The sequence below is a fragment of the Protopterus annectens genome, chromosome 9.part0 (genome assembly GCF_019279795.1).
Source record: "Protopterus annectens isolate FY-2018-M chromosome 9.part0, PAN1.0, whole genome shotgun sequence".
NCBI lineage: Eukaryota > Metazoa > Chordata > Ceratodontiformes > Protopteridae > Protopterus > Protopterus annectens.
In genome coordinates this window covers 864,794,888-864,820,523 of record NC_056743.1, presented here as the reverse complement: position 1 = coordinate 864,820,523, position 25,636 = coordinate 864,794,888, and the positions used below count along the sequence as shown (strand labels likewise).

General features: G+C 38.9%; 1 protein-coding gene across 2 annotated transcripts in view; it reads right to left on the bottom strand.

Moving 5' to 3' along the window:
- Positions 1-25,636, bottom strand: part of AGAP2 (ArfGAP with GTPase domain, ankyrin repeat and PH domain 2) — an 823,589-nt gene that overhangs the window by 195,711 nt on the left and 602,242 nt on the right. For both annotated transcript variants that reach the window (XM_044083585.1, XM_044083586.1), the window contains exon 9: positions 17,073-17,159. In XM_044083585.1, the coding sequence (XP_043939520.1) occupies positions 17,073-17,159 (87 nt within the window). The remainder of the gene's footprint in view (positions 1-17,072; positions 17,160-25,636) is intronic.

Here is a 25,636-nt window from a genome sequence, read left to right as displayed (position 1 = left end):
TATGGGAGGCTCAGCGTTTGAGGCCTGGGAATGCCTGGTTATGGTATGACCAGATGTTTTGGAAGTGTAAAGCAGTGGATCATTCTCTTTTCTAGGAGGTTCATCAACCAGATATTTAGCTGAGTACGATGATGGCTAGTTTTGCAGGCAATGCTAGAGGGGGAGAGATAGGAGGTGAAAACAGAGGAGTCTGTTGGCTTTTAATGCAGGCAGAGGTTCCTGATAGTTCTCTTAAAGATGAAATAATTGTAGGTTTTTCTACAGGGTTTTCTATTAAATCAAGGGTGGTGTGTGAAGGGGTGGCTTGTAAGAATTTGTGGTCTGTACAGGGTTAGGAGGACATTTTGCTGCATTTAGTAGGAAAGAGTGATGGGTGGGTAGGTTGTTGGGGCCCTTTGACAGCCCTCCTTTTCAGAGTTTTAAAGTTTCACCATTGGGCTTGGTTCTGAAGAAAGTGGATGGGGAATTCAGGTTGAGTCACCATTTGTCATACCTGGCAGGGAATTTGGTGAATGATTTAATTTCAGTTGAGGATGCTAAAGTAGGTTATTCAGGGATTTACGGATCCGTGGTTAATGAAGGTGGATATTAAGTCCACTTTTCATGTGTTGCCAGTGATAGAGGAGTGGCCATTACTGAGCATGGCAGTAGGGAGCAAACTGTACTTTGATAATGCTATGCCAATGGGTTCTTTGGTTGTGCTAGTTTTGAGAAGTTCAGCATGGTCCTTCAATGGATATGGCAAGAGAGGGTGGGCACACAGAGGGCCGTACATTATTTAGATGATTTTTTGTTAGTGAGGGAGGGATTTGAGGGAGAGTATAAAGATTTGCAGGAATTCTTGTGGATGTGTGATGAGTTGGGGGTTCCCTTGGCTTGGCATAAGTTGAAAGGCCCCACCAAAACTTTGGATTTTTTGGGACTGTTACTGAACACAGGATGTGGGTTGGTTTGCTTGCCCATGTATAAGACAGATAAATTGAAAGAGCAGATTGGGCAGGTGTTCGGTAAGGTTAAGGTGCACATTCAGTCAGTCTTGGAACTTTTAGGGCTTCTAAATTTTGCATGTTGGGCTATATATCTGGGAGTACTTTTTGCAGGTCAGTGGCCATTTTACTGAAAGGGGGGAGGAGTAAACACTATTGCGTTAGGATTAGCAAATTGGTATGGGCTGTTTGGTTATCTTTTTTGGAACAGTTTAATGGGGTTTCCTTTTGGCAGACAGATTGGGTTGGGCAGGAGGAACTGCAACTGTTCACAGATGCAGCAGGAGGTATTGGGATGGGGGCCTTTTTTGGAGGTGAATGGTTTGCTGCTCAGTGGCCTCTGGATTTGAGGAGGAGTGGAAAAGGCATGTGGCATTTTTGGAGTTAATGCCAATTTGGGTAGCGTCAGTAATTTGGCAAGAGAAGTTGAGGGGAAAGAGGGTAATTTTCTATTCAGACAATATGGGAGTGGTACAGGTTTTACAGATGAAGCCCACTAGATCTGAAGTGCTGTTGTTAGTTTTATGTAAGTTAGTCTTGCAGAGTTTGAAAATTAATTTTTCATTCACATGGGTGCATGTGTCTGGGGTCCAGAATGCGATTACTGACAGTTTGTCTCAATTTCAGCTTTGCAGATTTTGATGTTTGGCTCCTGGGGTGGAAGAGAGGCCTGTGGCTTTACCAGAGGAGGTGTGGCATCTTGGGTTGACATAATCAGGAGATTGTGGCAGCAGTCATGAGCGGCATCCACTAGGAGGGCATATGGTAGAGCTCTTTATGATTTTGATGAATTTGTTTTGCAATTTCCAGAGGAAGAAGGGGTTTGGTCAGAAGAGTTGCTGCTTTGTTACTTGGCCTGACTTTGGAGGCAAGATAAGGCAGTGCAAATGGTTAAAGTGGATTTGTTGGCTATTAATATTTTTGTGCAGGTGGCTGGGTTGTGGGATTTCACAAAGTCTTGAACAGTGCGGCATATGTTGAGAGGATGGGGAAGAATGTCTGGAGGGAATATGGATATGCGTTGGCCATTGATAAGGCAGGTTTTTTTCTAGTGAAAGGCTTGAATTTAGTGGAGAGAGATTCAGTCGATTATGTCATGTGCGTTACTTTGAGTGTATGGCTGTATTACAGTTTGTTTCAAGTGTCAGAGTTGTTGGGGTCATTATCCTGAAGGGATGTAATGATTTGTTCAGGGACATTTGATATTGTGTTACAGAGATCTAAAACAGATCAACTGGAGAAAGACGTATTGGTAGTCTTGAGGAAAGATAGGAATGTAGGGCTTTGTCCGGTAGACTGGGCTGCAGGACTTAGGCAGACTCAAATGGGTCCATATGATATGGTTTTCCATTTGAGAACTGGGAGGATGGTAACGAGTACTCAGTTCATACGGGTCACAAGGAAGGGTCTTTGGTGCAGGGGTTTCCAAATAAGAGGTTTGCAGCTCATTATTTCCGTATTGGGAGGGCTACAGATTTGGCAAAGGAAGGCAGATCTATTGAGGTTATTAGGAGAGTGGGGAGGTGGTCTTCTAATACCTATTTATCTTATGTTATATAATGGATTCAATGGCACTACTTTAATTAATTATTTATTTTTTCTCTCTGTGTTTTTCATGAAATCGGATCGTCACCTTGGGACATTCCTATATCCACTAGGCTGAGAAAAGGGCGGCAGTTAGGACACATGGAAAGAATTTGGGGTTGTCCAGATTAAGGTGGTCAGTTAGTTGGCATGGGGTTCAGGGTCTTAGGTGGAGTCAGCTTATGCGGGAAGTTGAAGTGGTAAAGTTGCAGTTAGGTTTTCCTCTAATATTGGTGATACATTTAAGTGGGAATGATTTGGGTATAATTCCTAAGAAGCAGCTAGGGTTGCCACCTTTTCAAATGGCCAAAGTGGGACATTTTTGGGACAAACATCAGATTTTATAGGCCGATACATACCCACGGTCAGTACAAAAGATAGAACTTAACTTTTTTGCCTAAATAAAAGCTTATTCTTGTAGCATTTTAGCTGCTTATTCTGTTTCTTATAACATTTAGGTATTTTAGATACAGAATAACTGTTTTATGCAACTATTACATAAAATATAGGAAATAACTTTGTCCTAAAATCTCAGGACATTTGCCATTTTTAACATTTTTTGTCAGGACACAACTGCCCAAAGAGGGACTGTCCCTCGCAAAGTGGAACAGGTGGTAACCCTAGAAGCAGCTGGTAGATAGGATAAAAGAGGATTTGTGTATATTGCAAACCCTACATCCAGGTATGTGTATAGTTTGGTCGGAAATAGTGTCATGCTTGAGATGGAGGAATAATGTTCATTTTCATGCTCTGAAGCAGAAGCAGAGGTCCATGAATCATACATTGGCTCTACATTTGGGTGCTTTGGGCATGCACACGACTGAACACCTGGATTTTGATGACAGGGATTTGGTTTGGTTTTGAGATGATGGTGTGCATTTGAGTGACTTTGGCCTTGATTTATTTAATGCACACTTTAGTTTATTTTTGGAAGTTATGGTGAAAGTTCTTGGATAGAAGAGGGGGAACAGCCTGGAGTCAGGCTGGTTGGCAGAGAAGAAGAATGGGATCGTCCTCTTCTTTTCCACTCTCGGTGATGGTTGATGTTATTGAGTTTTGGGATCAAGTGAGTTGCATGACGCTACTTGATAAGAATAAGTGAGTGGAATATGGATGCTGCTTACTCGGACAGGGTGAGTGGGTAAGCTGGCCTAATTTGAGAAGAATGTCATGTTTCAGTTATCTTGTTGCAGTTTCAGAATAAAGTTATTGGTTTCTGATGAATTTAATAAAGGTCGTCAAATGTCTTTAAGTGTCTGTGTGTATTATTTAATGGGGCTGGGACAATAACATTTTGATAGTATAATGATTTTTCCTTTCCTTATTTGTCATTTATGCTTACCCAATTTAACATCAAGCAAACTAAAGTTATGCATTTAATTGATGAAGCATTACAGAAGGTAATGTTATATAGTACAACAGTATGGTTTGTCTAGGAATCTGAATTTAGACGTTATTACTATTCCAGCAAAAGTATAACAACTATAAATGGTTTCCTGTATAATAAAATGTGCAAAATAAAAGTATATATTTATATATGTGTATACATACACATATATATATATATATATATATATATATATATATATATGGGTTCCATTCAGAATTTCGAAGCTCAAAACTTCAAATTTCATATGATCTTTGATCATATGTTCGAAGTTTCAAAACTTCAAAATCCTGAACGGAGATCGGCATACAGTGCGGACTGGGAGATTTCCCTTGTCCTCACTGTAGTGCGATCTCAGAGTTGGTATATTTAAGTTGCAGGGGGTGTGGGGGGTGCAGGGGGGGCTTGACCCCCTGCATACACATCATGTTTTAGTGTGTTGGGTGGTGTTTTGGGGGGGTTCACAATTTCGAGATTCCAAGATCTCGGGATTCTGAACTCAATATTCTGAAACTCGAGATTTTGAGATTTCTAAATTTTGTAGTGAACCTATATGGGTTCCATTCAGAATTTCGAAGCACAAAACTTCGAAATTCATATGATCTTTGATCATATGTTTGAAGTTTCAAAACTTCAAAATCCTGAACGGAGATCGGCATACAGTGCAGACTGGGAGATTTCCCTTGTCCTCGAGGTAGTGCGATCTCAGAGTTAATATATTTAAGTTGCAGGGGGTGTGGGGGTGCAGGGGGGCTTGACTCCCTGCATACACATCATGTTTTAGTGTGTTGGGTGGTGTTTTGGGGGGGGGTTCACAATTTCGAGATTCCAAGGTCTCGGGATTCTGAACTTGATATTCTGAAACTCGAGATTTTGAGATTATTAAAATTTCGTAGTGAACCTATATATATATATATATATATATATATATATATATATATATATATTTATATATATATAGAGAGAGAGAGAGGGAGAAGATGTAAGTAAGGAGAGGAGAGCTTTTTATAATGCAAATAAATTAGCCATTAAGGAGTAGGCACAAGACAAAAAGACTAAAAAAAGAGGGTTTCTGGAATATACAAGGAATATCTCTCATTATTATGTTTTTGTGTTATTAACAACACACAGTTGGAATTGCCTTACCTGGTACGCATGCAATAGTCTGTTGAAAGAAATCACAAAGACAAGCAGGTAATATGTGTTGTGAAGCGAGTACACTAGTGTTGTCAATTTTGCATTATGAAATGAAAAATGTTACTGTTGTTGGATGGATCTAAGTAACATATATATGACTAAATAAATAATATTAGTATTATCATCTCCTGTGGGTTTTCCATATGGGTGCAGAGGTGGTGTGTGGCCAAACTAGGGGCATTATACAGACTGTTAAGTAGCACTAATAGATGATGCTTATGACTATTGGAAGGAGATTGATTATATACTGAAGTAATTGATGAGTGATTATATGCAGAGGTGACTAGTGAGTGTTATAAACTGAGGATAACAATCATGCTAACTGTGCTATACTGACCAGAAAGAATACCTGATGTAAGAAAAAATATTAAGAAAAAGCTTTGAAATACTCCTTGTCCCTTTTTAGTTAGTCTGATCAATGAATAAGGTGCTGATTTAATTAAAGCAGTGGCATTCTAAAAACTGGTTAGAATGTGAAATGCATGAAGTTTGAATGTGAAAGGGATTATGATATATATTAAAATTTATGTTGCCTCCATTTTAAGTTTGAAATTGATAACAATAAATTATGTACAACCTTTGGAATTGGTATTCTTGATGGATTTCATTATTATTTTTTTTTTAAGTAAGCATATAGTAGATCTGGATATTGGATGGTATGCAATAAATTTGTAAAAGGAAGGTAAAACAGAAGAAGAAAAATAAAGAGTATATTTAAAGGGATGCAGCAACTGAAGAGGTATATATAGTGTTTGTGAACAATACTATAATAAGTCAATGAGAAAGGCATGGCTGCTTGTCCACTGAAAGAGGACTTTAGGAGAGAAAAAGGTTGGAAAGCACCACAATATAAGCAGGAGTACAGAATAACACTAATCAAAGAGGATATATTCCAAGCTGGGAATGAAGAGTGGTGAACGCTATTGGCATATTTATCCCTCCACCCATCACCCTACTCATTCACTGGAAGTTACTAGAAAAAAAAAAACAAATTGGCTATCCATCACTAATAGTGTGACCCTACTTCTTAAAAGTTGAATTTTCAAGGTGCTGAAAGAAGGTTACTGCACACTCTGAAAGTCAGGTTACCATTTCAAGATTTTTCTTTTTACAAGTATGCAGGACCAGCTTATTGAGACACACTGCATGTAAACAAGTTTAGAGGGCTTGTTAGGTCAAATGCAAACTCTTGCTCTATGGCATGATGCCTTCTGCTTCTGGACAACTAAACTTTACCCTTCCATTAGTCTGCCTAAACTAAAATGCCATACAGGCAACTTCTGACTAAAAGGTTAGGACCCCATGAGGTGATATGCAATACAAGGGGTCATGATAAAATGCGTGGAGCAGTGAGAGGTCCCTTTAGTAAGATCTGAGGAAAATGGGATATCAAGGACTACAAAAAATCCTAGTTTTGCAACCTAGCAAGTGACCACCTCCAGTACCCCAAAATGCTCTTTGTAATTAATGCTATCATTCCACTACTTTCCTGCTTTATACTTCTTCATTTTGTTAATCATACTTCTTTAAAAACTACCTGTGTGGCCCACCTTTAATGCAAGATAACATGTGGCATCCACAAATGCTCATTTTACAAGATACTGAGACACCCTTGTACTGTAAGCTAACCACCAAATGGTAAAAAATTTCAGGGATCCAAAAGTATCCATTTCTATGAACCATTTCAATGCAAAGAGCAATATATTTAAAGGACACATTATGGTCAGTGCCATCAGTGTCAGATAAAGCTTATAGGTTAAGGAGAGTAAATGCAAGCAGAAATAATATAAAATAAAGTCTCACAATTGTACAGTTAGTATACATAAACACTGTTTTGAGTATTTGGTGTGGTCTTTTTTTCCTTCATTTTGTTGCAGTTTGTTCATTTTCTCTGAGTTTATTAGTATACATAAACAAACAACCAAACCAAAAACCACCTCCAGAGGAAGCCTTAATAGGCAAAAATAGCAAAATGAAAAAAATGGCTTCCACCACAACGAAAAGTTCACTGAGAAATTCTGTTAAAATGTAGGCTTTAATAAAACAATGAAATAAAAAGCACAAATTGTGCTGTTCAGGTTGCAGGTCAAACAGGATAACCGCTTTCAGTTAAAAAACCTTCTTCAGATCCTAGTGTGTAGACCTGACTTACTGCTGTTAAATAAAGATCCTTAATTGCTCAACAAATCACATGCAGCAATCAGATGCACGCCTTCCTTAAGCATCCATTTCAATTCTTAATTAGGCTTCTCTCTTTCAAAATAGGTTTAATAGGAACTACTCTGTTGAGCCCTGGAAATAAATTAGCTCTGAGGTTCATGATCCATTTGCTTTCTTCCTTTTCAGTTTTGATGGCAATGTCTCCTCCACGGAGGTTAGTAGTCACATTTGAGATAACCATAAAGATAAATGAATGCCCAGGATTTTCAGACACATGTCCATATAGGGCATTGGTTACCACTTTATTCTTGATGTCTAACAGGTGGCGAAGTATCCATTCCTTAAACTTTCTATTGGTCTTTCCTACATAATAGGCTTGGCACAAATTACAAGTGCCAATGTATATAACATTCTTGGTGTTGCAGTTAGCAAAACCAGAGAACTTATAGCATTTGTTAGTTACCGGATGAACAAAACTGCTGGAATATTTAATGTGGCTGCAAGCTTTGCAAAAGCCACATTTCCAAGTTCCTAACCCATTTCTTCCTTCTGTACTCTGCTTGTTAAGTATTCCATCATAGCTGCACAATAAATCCTTTAAGTAAGTTACTGTCTCCCAACATAAAGCCACATTTAACAATGTTAAAGGTTTTAGAGATCAAACATAAAGTAAGTCGTTATTTGTGACAAAAGTATTATCTTGCCCTACAATATGTTCTTACAAAGCTTCAGCAAACTTAATTTGTCTGCATTACGAAAAATATATCTTCTAGTCACATATTATCAATGCAAATCAGCAAGGAGAAAATATACAACTATCCAAAGTCATTCATTTAACTCCAGCACCACTTGATTTTCAAATATCCGAAACTGAGGTCCACACACATCCAGCAGGAATTAAACCTTTAATATAAAAATGTTTTACACCAAAGTTAAAAGTAATTTTACAGTCGTAAAACAAATAGCACTACATAAATCCTCAAGATAAGCGCTTTTGTCTTGTTAATGTCAAGACTTCTTCAGATAACTAGAGCTTTAAACACAGCATGTTTAAATCCCCCTCCATGAGTGATGTCAGCGTATTACTGACAAATCGTGTGTGAAATTGAAAATCACACCTTATTTTTGTATTTTAACATCTCTACCTGTGTCTTAACTTTACTTACGCAGTCCATTTAAAATACCCGGTAATGACAGTCCTTTTAAATTCTTCTTTCTAAAAAACAGTTCATTACCACATAGACAACAACTTCATATTTTACCTTTCTAAGGATTTCATCTTTAATACACTAGAGATAGATACATGTTCATTCAACCCTGGGTAGCTGGTTGCATTTAACTGGAGCTGCCAATAAAGTTCTTTTTACCACTTGATTTTTACTGTTTATGGAAGTACAGGAAAATGGTTCAATAATATTCTCTGTAATATTACTGTCTGTTCATTTCTTACTACATAATATGACATTCTATGTGATATAGGAATCCATCCTCACACATGTAACTCAGGAAGTATTAATCAGAAAGGTGGATAATGTAGTTGTTATGCGGCTGCTTCACTCTACTTTCTGATGGTCAATACATTCCAAGGCTTATTCCAAACAACTGATAACCAAAAACAAAACACTAAAAATGTAAAAAACTGGAAAGAAACACACCATGGGTGCCAGCCAAGAGAACCTTTATTCAATTAAGCACTTTAGTCTGTATATATCCAAGACTTCATCAGACTCAAAAACATTCCATGGCTACTGAGGACTCCAGCAGATGGTACCACAAGTATTGTAAAATACTCTGCTATTCATAACTTTAAACTACATCCACAATACAAACACACTAACTTCCCACTCATTTTCAATAAGTTCTGCCCACTGCTTAATTGTGGTGTCTTGTTTATAATTACCATCAACACAGAAATGATATGCTGCTCTGGTGATGTAGAGGGATACATTTCTAATTATAGCCCAGTCAACACAGGTTCAATTAGCAGCTCAGGTGATTGACAGAGAAACAAGGAGGGATCAGTGTTCCTGTCCAGGGTGAGAGGGCATTTGTTGATGATACTCCTTTAGGGGAGGTGTGGTCCAAAGAAAGCAGTTCACCTTGGACATAATAGATGAATTTGGGAGGCAGGGCAGGGCAGGCAGTGGGTAGGGCATATAAAGAACACCCTCAGGACAGATTTGGAGATGGCTGAGCCCCCAACATACCCTTAGGAGAAACAACCAGCTCCAGGAAAGCCGAAGAAAAATCCACAGGTGTAGGAGATGAACTGGTAAACCTAGTGTTGATGTGAGGCACTGATGTCAAGGCTGGTTGAATGATGTCCCAAGGGGGAACCAAAAAAAAAAACAGAACTAACTTTTCCTGTTCATTTAACAATTTCTCAGTCTTAAGACTATGACACCAACATCTCTTAATCGAGAGATGTAGTATGTTTGTCCGCAGAAAGTTTGAGTTTAGCATCAATCTCCTGTTGTGGTGCTAAAAGAACTTGCGAGGCTTTATTAGTTTCAGGAATAAGTGAGGCTTTTTGATAAACTTTAGGCCCAAGAGGATATTTACAACCATTTTGCCCCTATTCACCTTTTCTAGAGGTATCTTTATATCAATAAACTCAGCAAACTTTATTTTCTGAATTGGAATCTTTTTAATGCTCAGCCACCAAATTAAGCTGCTTTATGTCTGAAGAATGATGGTCTCTTGTAACTCCAAAAACAATCAGAATGGTTTTGTTATTAAATTAAAAAATTCTGCTCACATTAGTCACCTCCTAAAACATCCTCGAAGGCACATTCTTAGGTGAATTATGCCACTTACTGCTCAACAGACAACCAGAAGGCTGTTTTGAAAACAGCCATGATGTTCATTTAACATTTACTAAGATCATATACTGAAATTTAACATTTACCAAGATCATATGCAGAAACTGAAATAGAGCACAGTTGCTTCCCTTAAGCATGAAAGTGGGAGTTTGCTTTTAAATGGCAGGCAGAAAGAATAGGCAACATCAATTAATTTTAGTTGGGGCTAAGCAACCATGAAATGATTTTATAGTTTGTAATAATTATTAACAAAAATATCCTGACATCATCCATTTGAGGTCCTTCACCATGTGCTCTTTGGACATACTTTAAGCACTGAAACAAAATGACTAATTAAAACAAATACAGGCTCATTTCAGTTTAACATTCACTGTGTGCCTGCCTGCAGCACTGCAGAGAATATAGCACCAGGGTCTGCAAATCAGTAATTAACAAGTGAGACACCTCTAGATAATTAGCAATAATAACATGCAAATTACCAGGCAACAAAATTCCATTAGGAAATGAACATTTTTTAGAATATTATGAGACGGAATTAAGTAATAGATGAAAAAGCTTGTCAACAACACTGCAACCTTAGAGGTAACAACACATATTGGAATATCAGGGACCTTCTACAAAGAGTGGTGTATGGAAAATCAGACATAATGATATACATAGGATACACATTACTAATGATGCACTTAACATAAATTAAATATACTGAGCAAAAAGAAACTTTAAAAAAGTAGTCTGATGCTGGTATTGCCCCGCAGTAACCTGTGATGTTATTGGGGAATTCCTTCCAATAATGCAAATTCCCAAAGAAAAATAAAGTGCGTTCCTGGAATTTAGAAAGGATTATTATGAATTTTAAACCCTAACACAATCGGCCAGCCCCTCTGAATAACTCCTTCGGATTCAGAGACCAGCCTACAGCTGTAGTTTTCCATGAGCAGAAACCATTAGCATGGAGAGGGTACCACTGACCACATTAAAGAGTAATGTGGCAATCTAGGGGATAGGGTAATGCTAATTAGATATGTGCTCTCCCCAGAAAATGTCTGCAGCCACACATTTACACTGTCAAGAAATTCAATTGAGTGACTCACTTGACTGTGTAAAATCACCCATCCAGCTGAGAAAATTAACACAAAAAAAGGCTGCAGTCACTAACTTCAGTCCATCAGAAAAACTGTGTTGCAGGTAAGTTTAATGAAATTTAGCAGAGGTGTAGTGGTAGGGTGATTGTGACTGTGTGTATGTGTGTGGCAGTGTGTGCTCATGCATGCAGGAGTATGAATGGGATAGGATGACTGTGTGTGTATGTGAGTTCGTGTTTGTCTGGCTGGGCACAGTAGGAGGGTTAGGTAGGGATGGACAGTGTATATATGTTTGTGTGTTGTAATGAGCATATGGGTGAATGAGTCGGGGATGCTTATATTGAGTGGTATGCATACGCATGTGCATGCGCGTGCCACCAGAGGAAATTACCACCACAACATGCTTTTTGCATGGGCAGTAAAAGAGAATGATTTGGATACATGCAAATTAGCTGAAAATGAAATCTTCCGAATTCTGTCAAAAGTTGTCTCTGAATCATTTTTCACAATCATGTAACTTGACCTACCTTGGTTGGCACTATACTTGACCACAACCCTTCTTTTTGAATTCTAGGATGTATGTGTGTGTGTGTGTGTGTGTGTGTGTGTGTGTGTGTGTGTGTGTGTGTGTGTGTGTGTGTGTGTGTGTTGTGTGTGGGTGTGCAAAATCTGAATTAGATCTGCTTATCTCTCTCTGTATGTATATATATATATATATATATATATATATATATATATATATGTATATACACACACACACACACACACACACATATATATATATATTAATATATATATATATATATATGCATACACACATAGATATTAAATATACATATACTTTTATATTTATATATGCATACATATGTGTGTGTGTCTAAATATATGTATGCCTGTGAACAGACAGACAGACAGACACACACACACACAAATGATTGAAGAAGAAAAGCCACAAAAGACACTTTAATCATGTAAAACCTGTACATATTATACTTGGTAAAATAAAATTAGTCATATCTGACCTTTTCACGATCCATAAAATCTATAATATGTTCAGATATGTTACTTCCTTTAGCTTTTTGACTTAGATAATACTGCTTGTATTGTGTCACTTTCAAAGTATTATCCTGTTACTATAGTCTGTGCTTTCTGTTTATATCCTGGCAGGCCTGAAATTGTTCCAAATGGATCAGTGTTCTGCCCCAGTTTAGGGTTTATAGGGTTCACAGGTATAAACTAGGCAATCAATCTGCAGACCATTACATGCCTAGCCAATATCCAGGGACCAATGGTGAGAATCAAACCCTGTACCTTGTACCTGTGTGGTAAACATCTTGACAATTATGCCAAACCCTACCCCCAAATCAAACATGGGGCATGCAGACTCCACAGAGACAGTGACCTGAGATTAAGATTGAATCCAGGATCCTGGAGCTCTAGGGCAGAAATCTTAACCACTGGCCTATTCTACTGCTGTTTACACATAGATGATTGGTCTTAAACACATTACAGCATCTTTCATCAATAAAAAATTATCAGTACACACGCGCACACGCACTCGCGCACACGCACTCGCACACACGCACATGCACACGCACACGCGCACACACACACACACACACACACACACACACACACACACACACACACACACACACACTCTGCCAACAGTGTAACCTGCATGCTCCAAAAATACACTGGTAGCATAAAAGCCGGTAATCATATTTTTGAGGTGGGGGGGGCAAGCACTCCTCATATGCCTGCCACTTATAAACATATACACTAAGTCTGTTATTTCATAGTAGCAGGGAAAGGGCATATTTCCCATTCCTGCTAATATAGCAATCTTGCACCTGCAACATTGACAAATTGATCTGTCTACCAAAAGCAATCTACAGAACAGCTGTAAACCATACACTCATCGATGAGTTTGAAGAACCCCTCCCCCTCAAATACACACAGACAGAAATGTAAGCACATACAAAACTCAGAATGTATGAAGTATCTTGTGCTATAAATATTGGGAATAAGCGCCATGATGAGTAATTTTACCACTGATTATCAGCCTAGTTCTCTAATCCTACAGTATGTAATATTAAACACATCACACAAACCAGACTCCCATTCTTTTTAGTGAGTTTTAATGTTTAATTATAGTGGTCTATGTTAATTATGCAATTTCTACAAAACAGGGATGTTGGTAGTTAATGCAGATTTTTTTATGAGTGGACTGTATCACTTGTGGTTTTCCTTTAAGTTCCTAATATAATTTTTAATATTTTTTTAAGTGTCAGTTCATTTATTTAATGCATATTGGTAGGCTATTAGAGTTTATCCTAGAATTTGCTAATTTTATAATATAGTTAAGGTTTTAGTTAGTAAATGTTTAAATAGTTGAGATAGTCTGACCCAGATCTACTTTAGTAATGTTTTTCTGACTGGCTAATTGTAATTTCTGTTTTTTTTAGCTTCTTTTTATTCTTTTAACCTTTGCTCATTTCAATAAAAATATTGTTTCTACTGATCACTGTAGGGAGGTAATGCTGTTTTGGAATTATGGATTTTATGTTTTATTTTACTTTTTTTTACTAACCTTAGTGGAATTTGTTTTGTAGCATCTTTTAGGTGGGATAGGGAACTTATCTGGGTTATAAATGTAAATATTTTATATTTGCAATATGTAAAATTTTGTTTTTGGTGAGAAATATAAATATAAAGGGTTTGGGTGAATTCGTAGCAACAATGACAGTGAATTAAGAGAACAGGCAAACATATATTATGCATCAAGACTGTACATTAGTGCCGATTATGCACAAACAGTGTACAAAAACAAAGAAAAAAGTTTACGCACAATGTGCCAGACATGTTCTTATCACACTTTTTTGTTGGGCTTTTGTTGTAAGGATACACATAAATAGGTTTTTGTTGTAAGGATAAACATAAATATATATATATATATATATATATATATGTGTGTATATGTATATATATATATATATATATATATATATATATATATATATATCAATATATTTACACAGACACATATATGGCTATAGTGAGAGTAATCGACTACACAAAAGGTTGATATCGCTAACATTGACATGCTAATATTGACAACATTGACATGCTAATTGCATGCGCTCAGGGATTTAATTTCAAAGCACACAAAGTTTAACACATGCTTTTTGCATACAAGTGCACCTGTACATCGCGGAGCAGTCTACATGTCTTCCCCAGATTTCCTAAACATACCAAGCATCCATATAAATAAATACATTGATAAGAGATTCCACACTGGGGAGTATTGCGTTGTTGCCCATTCTTCAGTAAGGTAACACTGCTATAGTACTAATATACATCATTATGAACATGCTTATGCACTTCCTCTTCTGGATATTAGGCTGCACATGGACAACTGGCTTGATAGCAGACTATCCCATCTTAACAAAACTGGGTATAGAAATGGAATACACAGCAGTGGCAGTGATGGTTTATCATATGTTTTGGAGGGCATTCAACAGTGACCTGTGGGACACTGACTATATCCTCTGTGTTGGCATACCACACAGTTGTATGACTTGTAAGTGTGCACAGAGGATGAACACTGCATGTCAGGCTTTGTGGAGGAGACAGTACAGCAGGGTCTTGACCACATCACTGTCTGCCATCCAGCACAAAAAATTATTTTCTTTCTCAAGGATATGTGTCCATACCAGAGCTCAGCAGCATATGTAACACCAAGTGTAAGAATACTGCCACATGCACTTGAGATGTACCTGCTGACACTGGCAGGTGGCAAAACTACATTGTTGATGATCTGATGCCAAGTCCATTAGTGATTAAGAGACAATTCATGAGTGATTAGGAAATGTTTCTGGCTTGTTTGCTATGGCAACAGAGAATAGCTGATTTGAATATACTATACTGAAAGGCTACGGCCGTTTGTTATCTCCCAGTTGTGGCAGATTTGTGACATGCCTGTGTTGTTGGTGGTACTAATTGTGGTTACCCCTAAAGTACTTATGTGCATGGAACACTACAGCTATGTGCAGCAAACTGACTTTGTGTAGCTTCTCTGCACCTTTCTGTTCTCTCTACTAACATATCATGACAAAATCACTGAGTGGTACATCAGGTTTTCAAGCAGACTGGAATGTTTGGTTTATATGTAAGCACACGTAATCCACAGATGCACCCAGAATATTCTCTCTCATGACAAGGTATATATTCTGCTGGTTTGTGGTTTATGAATCATAGGCATGACCACCAGACTTCCACTACATAACTGCTGTGCATCTGGCCTGCTGTTCCATGCACCCAGTGGCTAAACAACACATAAACTATATTTACGTAAGTGCTGCAAATTGTTTAAGGCTCTGGTATGTTTTTTCTATCATGGACCAGCCCCAGGTATAGTTTGTAAATTCCTCACATATATCTCTGTATGTGTGTGTGTGTGTGTGTGTGTGTGTGTGTGTGTGTGTGTGTGTGTGTGTGTGTGTGTGTGTGTGTGTGTGTGCAAACCAAATATACCATGTACTCCAACCCCAGATAATTTAACTTACTCTGGCAGGAGCCCTTAACTTATGTAATCATATTTTTTTTGTAATATTAATTTTTACAAATGATGTTTGGATAGTTCAGTATGCAAGACTGTATATGGCCATGCCAATGGAATACTCATCTAATTAAAGAGAACACTGTAGTATTTACAAGCACTAGGCCACATGTGATTGTGTGTAAGCACATTTCTGCATGGTATGACTAAGAGTAAACACCATGAAACTTCTTTACATTCTGGCCATCTCTTTATTCTCTTTGTGTTACATAAATTTAGCCTAGGTTGGATACAACTTTCTGAGGTACCAGTACAGTCTATATATGTAGTCAAATGTTTGCAAATTTCAGATAAAGAAGAGAAAGAAAATGCAGAAAATGTAAGTGGCTCATCAGCGGCGAAGAAGCTTTTTTTGAGGCATAAATAAAAATGATATCAAAGGCCTTTAACAATAACATCTGGCATAAAAACAGAGCCTCTAGCAACTGTGTTTAGGGAATAAGTTATGCGAACTAAATTTAAGGCAGAAGCAAACCATTTCTAAAGACCTTGTGTGTGAATACAAGTGGGGTGTCCTGCATGAATTTTAAATTGGTGTCAGTGTCACTGCAATATGCTTGAACATTACAAATAACTTACTCATAAAGCATTTTCAGCAAGATAACGTGCTATGAAAATATAATGATATAGAAGGGCATGGTGTGGGTTATTTGTAATTTATCTATATTTAGTAGACCAGTTAACTGTAAATGATTCATGTCTGACAAAGAATAGCCACAGACCTAATACATATATCTATATCTATACCTATATCTATCAATATCTATCTATCTCTCTATCTACACACACACATACACAGAGTGAGACATCATGAAAAATTAGGATTGCGCTAAGAACCAGAATGTGCCACAGTATATTTGTTATGTAGGATGCAGTGGATTATAAATTTATGTCTGATAGTCAACAATGAAAGCACATAACAACAAAATGTCAACTTTATTAGCATTAGCAAATGCGATAAAACTATGTTCACAGATGTGCACTTCTTATTTGATTTCTACTGGTAAACAAACAGTGAAAATATGCACGTGTGACTAGACAAATTATTAGTGCTATTGCCATATGCCGTAAAAGCATCCTTAGGCTAATACTGAGGGAAGACAGATGATTAGACAATATTAGACTGGTAAAACTAGAGGGTGACTAGGTTGATGGGGTACAAACTATGGGTTAGAAGTTAAACCTTGCTAGCTAGCAGTGCTACATGGAAAAGGTAAAATGGCCAGCACTTACCTGTTTAATTGGGATTGCACGGCCACTTCCAATGTTGTCTCCTTTGCTATCTAAACTCCTCTTCTCTGAATCACTGCCTCGTCGGTTCTGTAGGAAAAATAAATTGTTATCAGTAAGCAAGTAGGCCTACAAGAATGATACGGAACATCACAGTTGAATGGTAGCATCACAGAGCAAAGTGTAAGTTTAACATCTAGAAAGCACGAGTAGCTGAAGATTTGGTCCTTAAAAAAACTATCATCATATATAGAGCTGATTATATGAATTTGCCTCAGAAATAAATTAAAATTGGTTCTCTTCTGTTGATTGTATGACAGGATAGTAAGTATTCCATGGTTGCAGCCTTATTCGTCCACTAACTGTCCAAACTATGGAATTTGAAGTAATAAATGTAACTTGGAAGTAAGAAAACTCTGACTGATGTGGCCTGGTATGCTAAGGAACCAAATGTATGAAAAAATGTCAAACTTTACTGCATGAATGTCACTGCTAATTGTTAACCTTTTAAGGGACAGGCACAGAATCATAAGAGTAACTGGTGCTGTTCTACCAGACTGTGTGTACCTCTGATTTTAAAGCTTCATTCTAAATGGCTGTGTTAAACTATTCTATCATAAATAGCTTAAAGCAAGCATATCACAGCAGTGGTAAGATTTCTGCATGAGGTACTAGTTCAGGAGCAGGAACACTTCTCAACATCCTGGCTCTGTAGCGGTACATTTCCAGGATCATTTGTAAATAAGTCAGTACTCTGTATTGTGATATCTATCCTACTGCATAGTTATGGAATATAATTAGTATAAGAAGTGTTACTACTTTATGTATAGTTACTATTTTATCTATTTTGACATTATAAAATTTATTTTAATTGTATTCTACCTTGCATTGTTGATATTATATAATGTAAAAGATTTTCCCAGGATTTAATAAAATCCGTGTAGGCATAATGTAGAGCCTACATGGAATAGTACTATGTCCGTGTACATGGTTCCCCCTCGGCAGCATGCTATACATATTAATCATGGCATGTTGCTGAGGGAGAGCCAAGGAACACAGTTATTGGATCAGTGTAGGGAGTGTAGTTTCAACTGTGTCCGCAGATGGGTAAGACATTCCCTGCCCTGTCCAATTGTAGTATAGCAATGTATTTTTTTTTTATTTAAAAAACATGTTTGCTCGGTGGGGGCACAACACTGCTAAGCATGACTGAGACACCTGCCAGACATCTAAAAATGGAAACCGGATGCATTTAATTATTTACTTAAATGTCATGTTTAAGTGTAGCTAAGCAGGTTTGCGCGGTGCGGCCCAGTGCTCAGCAGTGCTTATAGGTAGCTCAGAGGTATATGTAAAGGTGTAGCAAAATTTCATATGTCCATGTAGTTAAATGGGTAGACTTATGGTCTCATGAGCAATAACAGCAGGGTTTGAATACATGGAAGGGAAAATAAGCATTTAAGTTTGAAATACAAATTATGCCAATTATGTTTAAATTATGACCCTCTGAGCTCTGCTAAGCTCTGCTAAGACCTGCTAAGCACCGCATAAACACAATAACAGCCGAAAATGTTTATGCACTGCTCAGCTCTGCTTAGCTCTGCTTAACTGGTTTGTGTACTGCTAAGCACTGCTAAGCATATGAGGTTTTGGGTTTTCTCACTGCTCAGCTGAGCTGGTTTGCATGCTGGTAAGTGATGCGCCACATTTTTAAATATTGCCCGAGGGTGTGTAAGGGCGGGAAAACATGCTATATTAAGCCCAATAGGTGGGAATACAGCATAATCCATTGGAGTTCTGCCTCTGGAGGATACTATGGCAGGTGTTGGAGAGGGTTCGCGCTTTTGGGTGCAGCGTTGAGGCATCCTGGTGTGCAGGGTTATAGTCAGACTCCTTGTAAAAAACCACAAAGGCTGTCTTCTGCAGGGAGGTTAACAGGGCTCAGAGTGCAAGGCGGAGGCCTGGGACCAGCTGGCAAGGGACCTCGCCAGTCCAACTGGTATCCTCCACACAGGTGACAACACCACTCACCTGTGTGGGGGATACCAGTACAACTGGTATCCCCCACACAGGTGAGTGGTGTCATCACCACTACAATGACCTGAAGAGATGTAAGTGGGATCTCTTGGACACGTGAGTCCAAAAATTTCAGGCAGGGGATGTCCCACATGTATATAAGTACTTTTACCTCTGGTTCACCACTATCTAATCTGAATGTCTGCTAAACTGGTATGCATAATGGTATTCTTCTCTACCAACAGCTACAGAGGAGAGAGAGCTCACAACCTCAAGGTGCATGCTGGGTGCTTGGCCAGGTTGTGCAGTGAGTGTGGTGAGTACAGATGTATTATGCTAACTATAGTCAAATAAGCAAGAAAGAGTAAAGCATTAACTGCAATTAGGTATATGCAGTAAATATTGTATTGCAATGAATGTGGACTTAGAGCTGTACTGCAATAAGTGAATACTGCCAACGGTAATGCAATAAGCAGGGAAGAGTAAAGCATTAACTGTAAGAAAGTATTTACAATAAAGTTTCTACTGCAATAAGTGTGTAATTGCAGCTGTATTGCAACACCTGCGTAATCACAACTGTTGTGCAATAAAAACTTGACATTATTCCAGGAACTGCATGAAGGTATGCCCAATAAAATCTGTTATACAATAAGTGTGGAAGTAGAACTGTTTTGCAAGAAATTAATTATGACAACTGTTCTGCATGAACACATCAGTCAATAACACCAAGGTAAATTGTGTACATCAGGAATGTCTTGTTTTAACCATTGCAGTTGAGCTATATGTATTCAGGCTGTGAGTTAAGGTGCTGTAGTCAAGTATAAGAGTGTAATAGATGTAGACTGCAAATATAATGGCTGCCAAATGAATTGTTTAACACATATAGTACCGGTCAAGGCTGATTCTAGGCCACTATTGTTCACATAATGCTCTGTCATCCACAAACAGCAGGTAAGCAAGGTATCTGGATGAAGTAGCCCATGCCATTATCTGATATTGTTTGTTGACTCCACAGATATTTATACCCACTAACAATATATTGTGTACACCTACAGTCTACATGGTAATGTATAGGTTACCTACTATCTCTCTCATGCTTGTACTTCATGCATGTGTGTTCTACTGTCACTGCAGGCTAGTATAAAACTTTAGTAGTACTGCCAGGTCATATTTTGTTTCCAGGTAAGTTCTGGGCAAACAGCAGTTAATCAGTAATCAGCAGTGACTCAGTAGCTCAGTCTGTTAAATGCACTATATAAAGTATATTTTGGCACACACAGACCAGGGTTCGAATCCAGTGCTACATCTCACTACATAAGGCTCACAACTTCTCTTTCCACAGGAACTACAGGTAAATGGGGGAGGTAGCCCATATTATCAGTAAATAATTGTATGTTTAGATGTCACAGACTGTTTAAATCATTAGCAAGAATGTGAAAATACAGCATAAAATAAATAGTATTAAAATAAAATAAAGTGAATTAAATAACATATATTCTTGGTGCAGATGTCCTCTGCAGTTACTGCTATTGGGTTCTAGCTTCATGCCTGCAAGCAAGGCACAATAGTTATTTTGTTTCTGTACTGTACACATACATGTCTCTCAACTGTCACGTAATGTACTTAGTTGTGTGTAATCCCTCTGTCACAGGTTTATCATCAATATGATTACCTAAATAGCAGAGCATCAATACTTCAGCCCACAGTACACCTTGGTAGTTATATAGGTCCACCTGATGTGCACATGTTCTGTGTAGTTGTGTACTTGCAGCTGTTACTTTTGCCCCATACTGTCCCATGCTGATAACTTGAGAGGTATGTATGTGCTACACTGGCTATAAGGGAATTCTACACATAACGAAAGGATAGACCTGTAGACTAGATAGTAATAATGTTGTCAAGTATATAGCCAATAATAGTACTAATGCCCTTTGATTCTCTTTCTCCCCACACCTTATCTTCATTTATTTATTATTGTTATTCATTGGTTATGGTTCACTGTTAACATATGTTTTTACATTAAACTGCATTTTGGGGCATGTGTTTATTATTGTTATGTATTATAATGGTTGCATACTAACAAATCTTGTTGAATTACCTATTTTGTTGGCCTTATGCTTTAACTGTTACTGGTATGCTGTTATTATACTGACTGTTCCTTTATTTATTGTAATGTTTCACATAATATGCATTGTTATGTACTTGGGTTATTTCCACTGTTCTGGCATGCTGTTATTACTAACGATATGTTTTGTTCATAACTAACCTATACTTACTGCTATACCTGCATTACCACAGCACATCCGGTTAGGCCGTTTCCTGGTGATCCATCTACCTTACCTCAACTGGCCGTGGCATCGGGTTCTGTCATGTCTGGGACCCAGGCCGGTGGTGGCCCCTCCGCTGCCCCTGCACCACTTGCAGCATTGGGTTGAACTGCCTCAGGGAAGAGAGCCCAGCCTCCCCCTGGGAGCAGTGGCGGAGGGGTGGTAATCACCCAATAGCAACTACTGGCCATGGTGGGCAGGATTATTCATCAGAGCTATGAATGTCGCCTGCACCAGATTGAAGGCACACTGCTCAACCTGATGTGGTGGCTGGCCCTGGGACCCAGTCTCCAGCACAGCCACCTTCAGGCCAGTGAAAGAGCAGTGTTGACTGCTCTTGGGTGGGGACCTCAGTTATGCTGCTGCCAGCTGGAGGCACATGTGTCTCTGATTTCACAACACCCTCCCCATCTAAGGTGTTTACCCCCTCATGTGTCAAGCACTGCCCATATCTGCTGTCTTGTCTGTCTGCTTTTGCATCTTGTCCTACTCAACTGATGTCCCCACATGTACCTATGCCCCTACCCCAACATTCCACTCTCTTCTTAAAAAAAATGGGCATCTGTCCCACAAATATATATATATATATCGCCCCATACATAGCTCTCCATTTTGCACACTTGTCCACTGGACACAACTAATGTGGTCCAATTGATTTCACAACACATTTATGTTGTCCTAACCCCTCTGTCTAAGGGTGTGAGAGTCCAAATTCATCTATAAAATCTGTGAAAATGCACAGCTATTGCTGTACGAGAAATGGATAGCTATGGATCTTTCCTATACCCTTCTTGCACATTCCAACCTGCTTTTCACTATGTTTTCCCCCCTGCTTGCCCCCATTTCACCGCTGTCCTATTGCTTCCTTTTTCTTTTCTTAATATATTTTGGTGCCACTTCACTTAGCTTAGCTTAAATGAGCTTTAAAGAGCTTTAATGCCAATATGTGTATGTCATTGTTACTCACATGTAGAAAATAAATACTTCTGCCAAGTCTCAAACCCGGGCACCTCTCAACAATAGCACAGTGCATTAACTCACAATGTTACACAAGTTTTAGGTTACACAGGTATTTCCAGCAAGACATACTGACTGCTACCTCCTGTCATTAAGCAAGCAAATGATATATTAAAGGAATGTAAAAAATAGGAGTGTACCTTAGACATTGGTGCAATAATACACCAGTGGACAGCCAAAGACCTACCAAAGAATGCACGTGAGGCCTGTGATAGCAGGTATATGTGCCCTTTTATCAGTAACCTGTGGAAAGACACTTGCAGGCAGCAATGGCAAAGTACATGTACAACTGGGACCCTGGTGCAGAAATACAACAATATAAAGCCACGCACATACTCATGGATGAAGAAATGTGTTTCACAGCCTGTATATGTACACATATATCTTGCAAATACACATGCTTTTGCAGTGTATCAGTAGCTCAGTCTGTTAAATGCCTTGCATGCAGTACATTTTGCCACACACAGTCCTGGGTTTGATTACAGTGTTGACAGACTTCAATTATATTATTATGTAGACAGCAAGTAATGACTGCATCTTAATCCCCACAGCTTACTGCTACTTAATTAACTGCTACCCAGTTTTGCAAGATAAAGGCCTTCAGGCAGAGACACAATGTACATATCCATATTGCTTAACTATATGTTCCCTACCACTCTGTTATTCTCACTGTTGCATAACAGACATACCTTATGCACATGCACCAATTGGACTGTATAAAATACCTTTACCCTGGCTCTGCTGTAATGACAGCCTTGACACAGCTGCCACAGTTACACATATAGCATGCTAACAAAGGGTTCACAACCCCCCCATGTGTTGTAGGCTGCAGCAGCTGTAGCCTGTACCATACACAGCTGTATGTAAATGTAGCTGCTACACACCTACCATACCTTCCAGCCCCCTAGAGCAAGGGATACAGACACAGCCATACTTATGGGGGGGGGGTCAAAGGCCCAGAGATGGGGGCATGTTCAACAGTTTGCCTCTACAAAGATAGTAGGTTGACAGAATAACAGCTGCTGCATTAGCATGCATATTCTGACAGGTATGAAGTGTGACACTCACGTCTCTCTTCCCTTACTGACATCAACCTACAATGTTTGCCAGTGAACTGCCAAATGACTGCAATGTTATGGGACACTGACCAACAAACATATAAGGAAAAACTGTGCACATACTTCATAAATCTCTACAGTGGACATTATTTGTACCTACCCTCTGTGATGCTTTAGTCTCCACACCTCAGTAATGTCCACCTCAAACAATAAGAAAGGGGCCAAGGCCTACATGAAGGCCTTATATATTGCACTGAGGTAGCATGTCATTGGCTACTGATACTGCAATTCAGCTGTTTTGGCTGCAATTAGCAATTCTGAGTCACTGGTTTGTGCAGAGGCAATTACCTGCTAATGAGCACTGCCTTCAAAAGGCAAGCAACTGGTGCTGGGGTTCAGGTATGTATGAGATTTCAGTCACACAGACAGTGTATGTTATAAGCTTTTCCAGAGGAAAGATTCAAAAAAGGAATACTGCACTCCACCATGTATGTAACAGATGTCTTCATATAATGGAATGCAGATGGGAGGATGGAGATATGGGGAATAGGGAGTACAGCAGTAGGCTTGTCAAAGATCTATGGTATTGAGATGTCATTGATACTGTGCTATCCTACACCTACAGATATCACTCACACCTGTCCCTACTTTCCAGCACATCTCAGCTCTGTCCCTATCAATCCCTCCCACAATGGTCGGCTGTTGTAGGAAAGCTAGTGGATTACATGTAGTACATAATGATGATAACTAAGGGTGTACACTCTTGTAACATCTAATGATGTAGTGCATGTCACCTTCTCTCGTTCAGTGAATGTGTCACATAACATAGTTTTAACATTGTAAAAGTGTCCCTGAATGTCCATGTTGTACTCTGGCTATGTCCCTGTGCCATTGACATGTGTCCCAGTTTGGTTAAGAGCTATGCCTAACATACCTGTCAACCTCCTACAGCAAGAAATCAGGATGAAGCCATAATTAATGGTGGGCCAAAGGGCAAAGCTCAGTGACAGAGAATATATATTGCCCATACAATGTAAAAATGTGAGTAGGCTAACACATATTACTGTAGCATAGCTGTTTTTCTGAGGGGTATGACATGTGAAAGTCAGAAGCTGACTGCATATTCTGACATCCACCATCAATGACTGGCTCACCATTTTCAGACATCCGCAGGTTTGTGTGAATAGGACCACATGTATGAGGAGAACATCTTGACAGTCTGCAAACATCTGTATAGCTGAGAGGTACAATGTCTACAAGGGACACATACTACATCAGGTTTGCATTGCTTTCTGTCATTGTGGCACACTGGTGCTACTAGACTGTCCCCATATAGTTGCTGTAATAGCACACTGCTATTTGTGTGACAGTGACTGTATGACATTGTGGGAGTTTGCCCATAGGGGACACACCACAGTAGACTGTAGTGATGGATGTATGGGCATACAGCAAAATCTGTCTCTGTAAACAGGGACATAACCCAATGTTGCTACTATCTTGGTGACAGCCACACATGTAGTGTATTTCTAGACAGTGGGGTATGATGTGTGAGGGAGCAGTGGCTACTGCAGGCCATGTATCTTTCAGGAACCATGTATAACAGGAGACATCCACCATTCAGAATTGCAGAAAATGACATAATACCGGATTGCCTTAGGCACCACCATCACATCTTGCTTAGTAGGGCTCAGCACAATCATGAACAGTGGGCAACATTGTGGGAAGATCTTGTACATGATGGTAATCAGATTGGCCAACAGGACAGGACCTATAAGCAGGTCCGACACCAGGCCACAGATATGGTGAATGCTTCACGTCAAAGGGCAGCTGTTGTTGCCAGGGATTGTGCTGCCACCTGTGGAGGGCCTGTGATGGAACAACCACTCTTGGCCACAGAGGAATTCCTGTTGAACCTAGGATCAACCAACAGCTCCAAGGCATCCATCACATCATACATCCTGTTGGTGGGTGCTACAGCTCCACAGAAGAGGAGCGTTCAAGTAAGCTTACTGTGATCAACAGTGTAATACTGTATCAGTCATTGTGGCAAGCTGTACATAACAGTACATGGGTGTCAGGTCTATTTGCATAGGAGGGTTGGGTTTATGCACAATTGTGCACACATACTGAAAATATCAGCAACATAGCC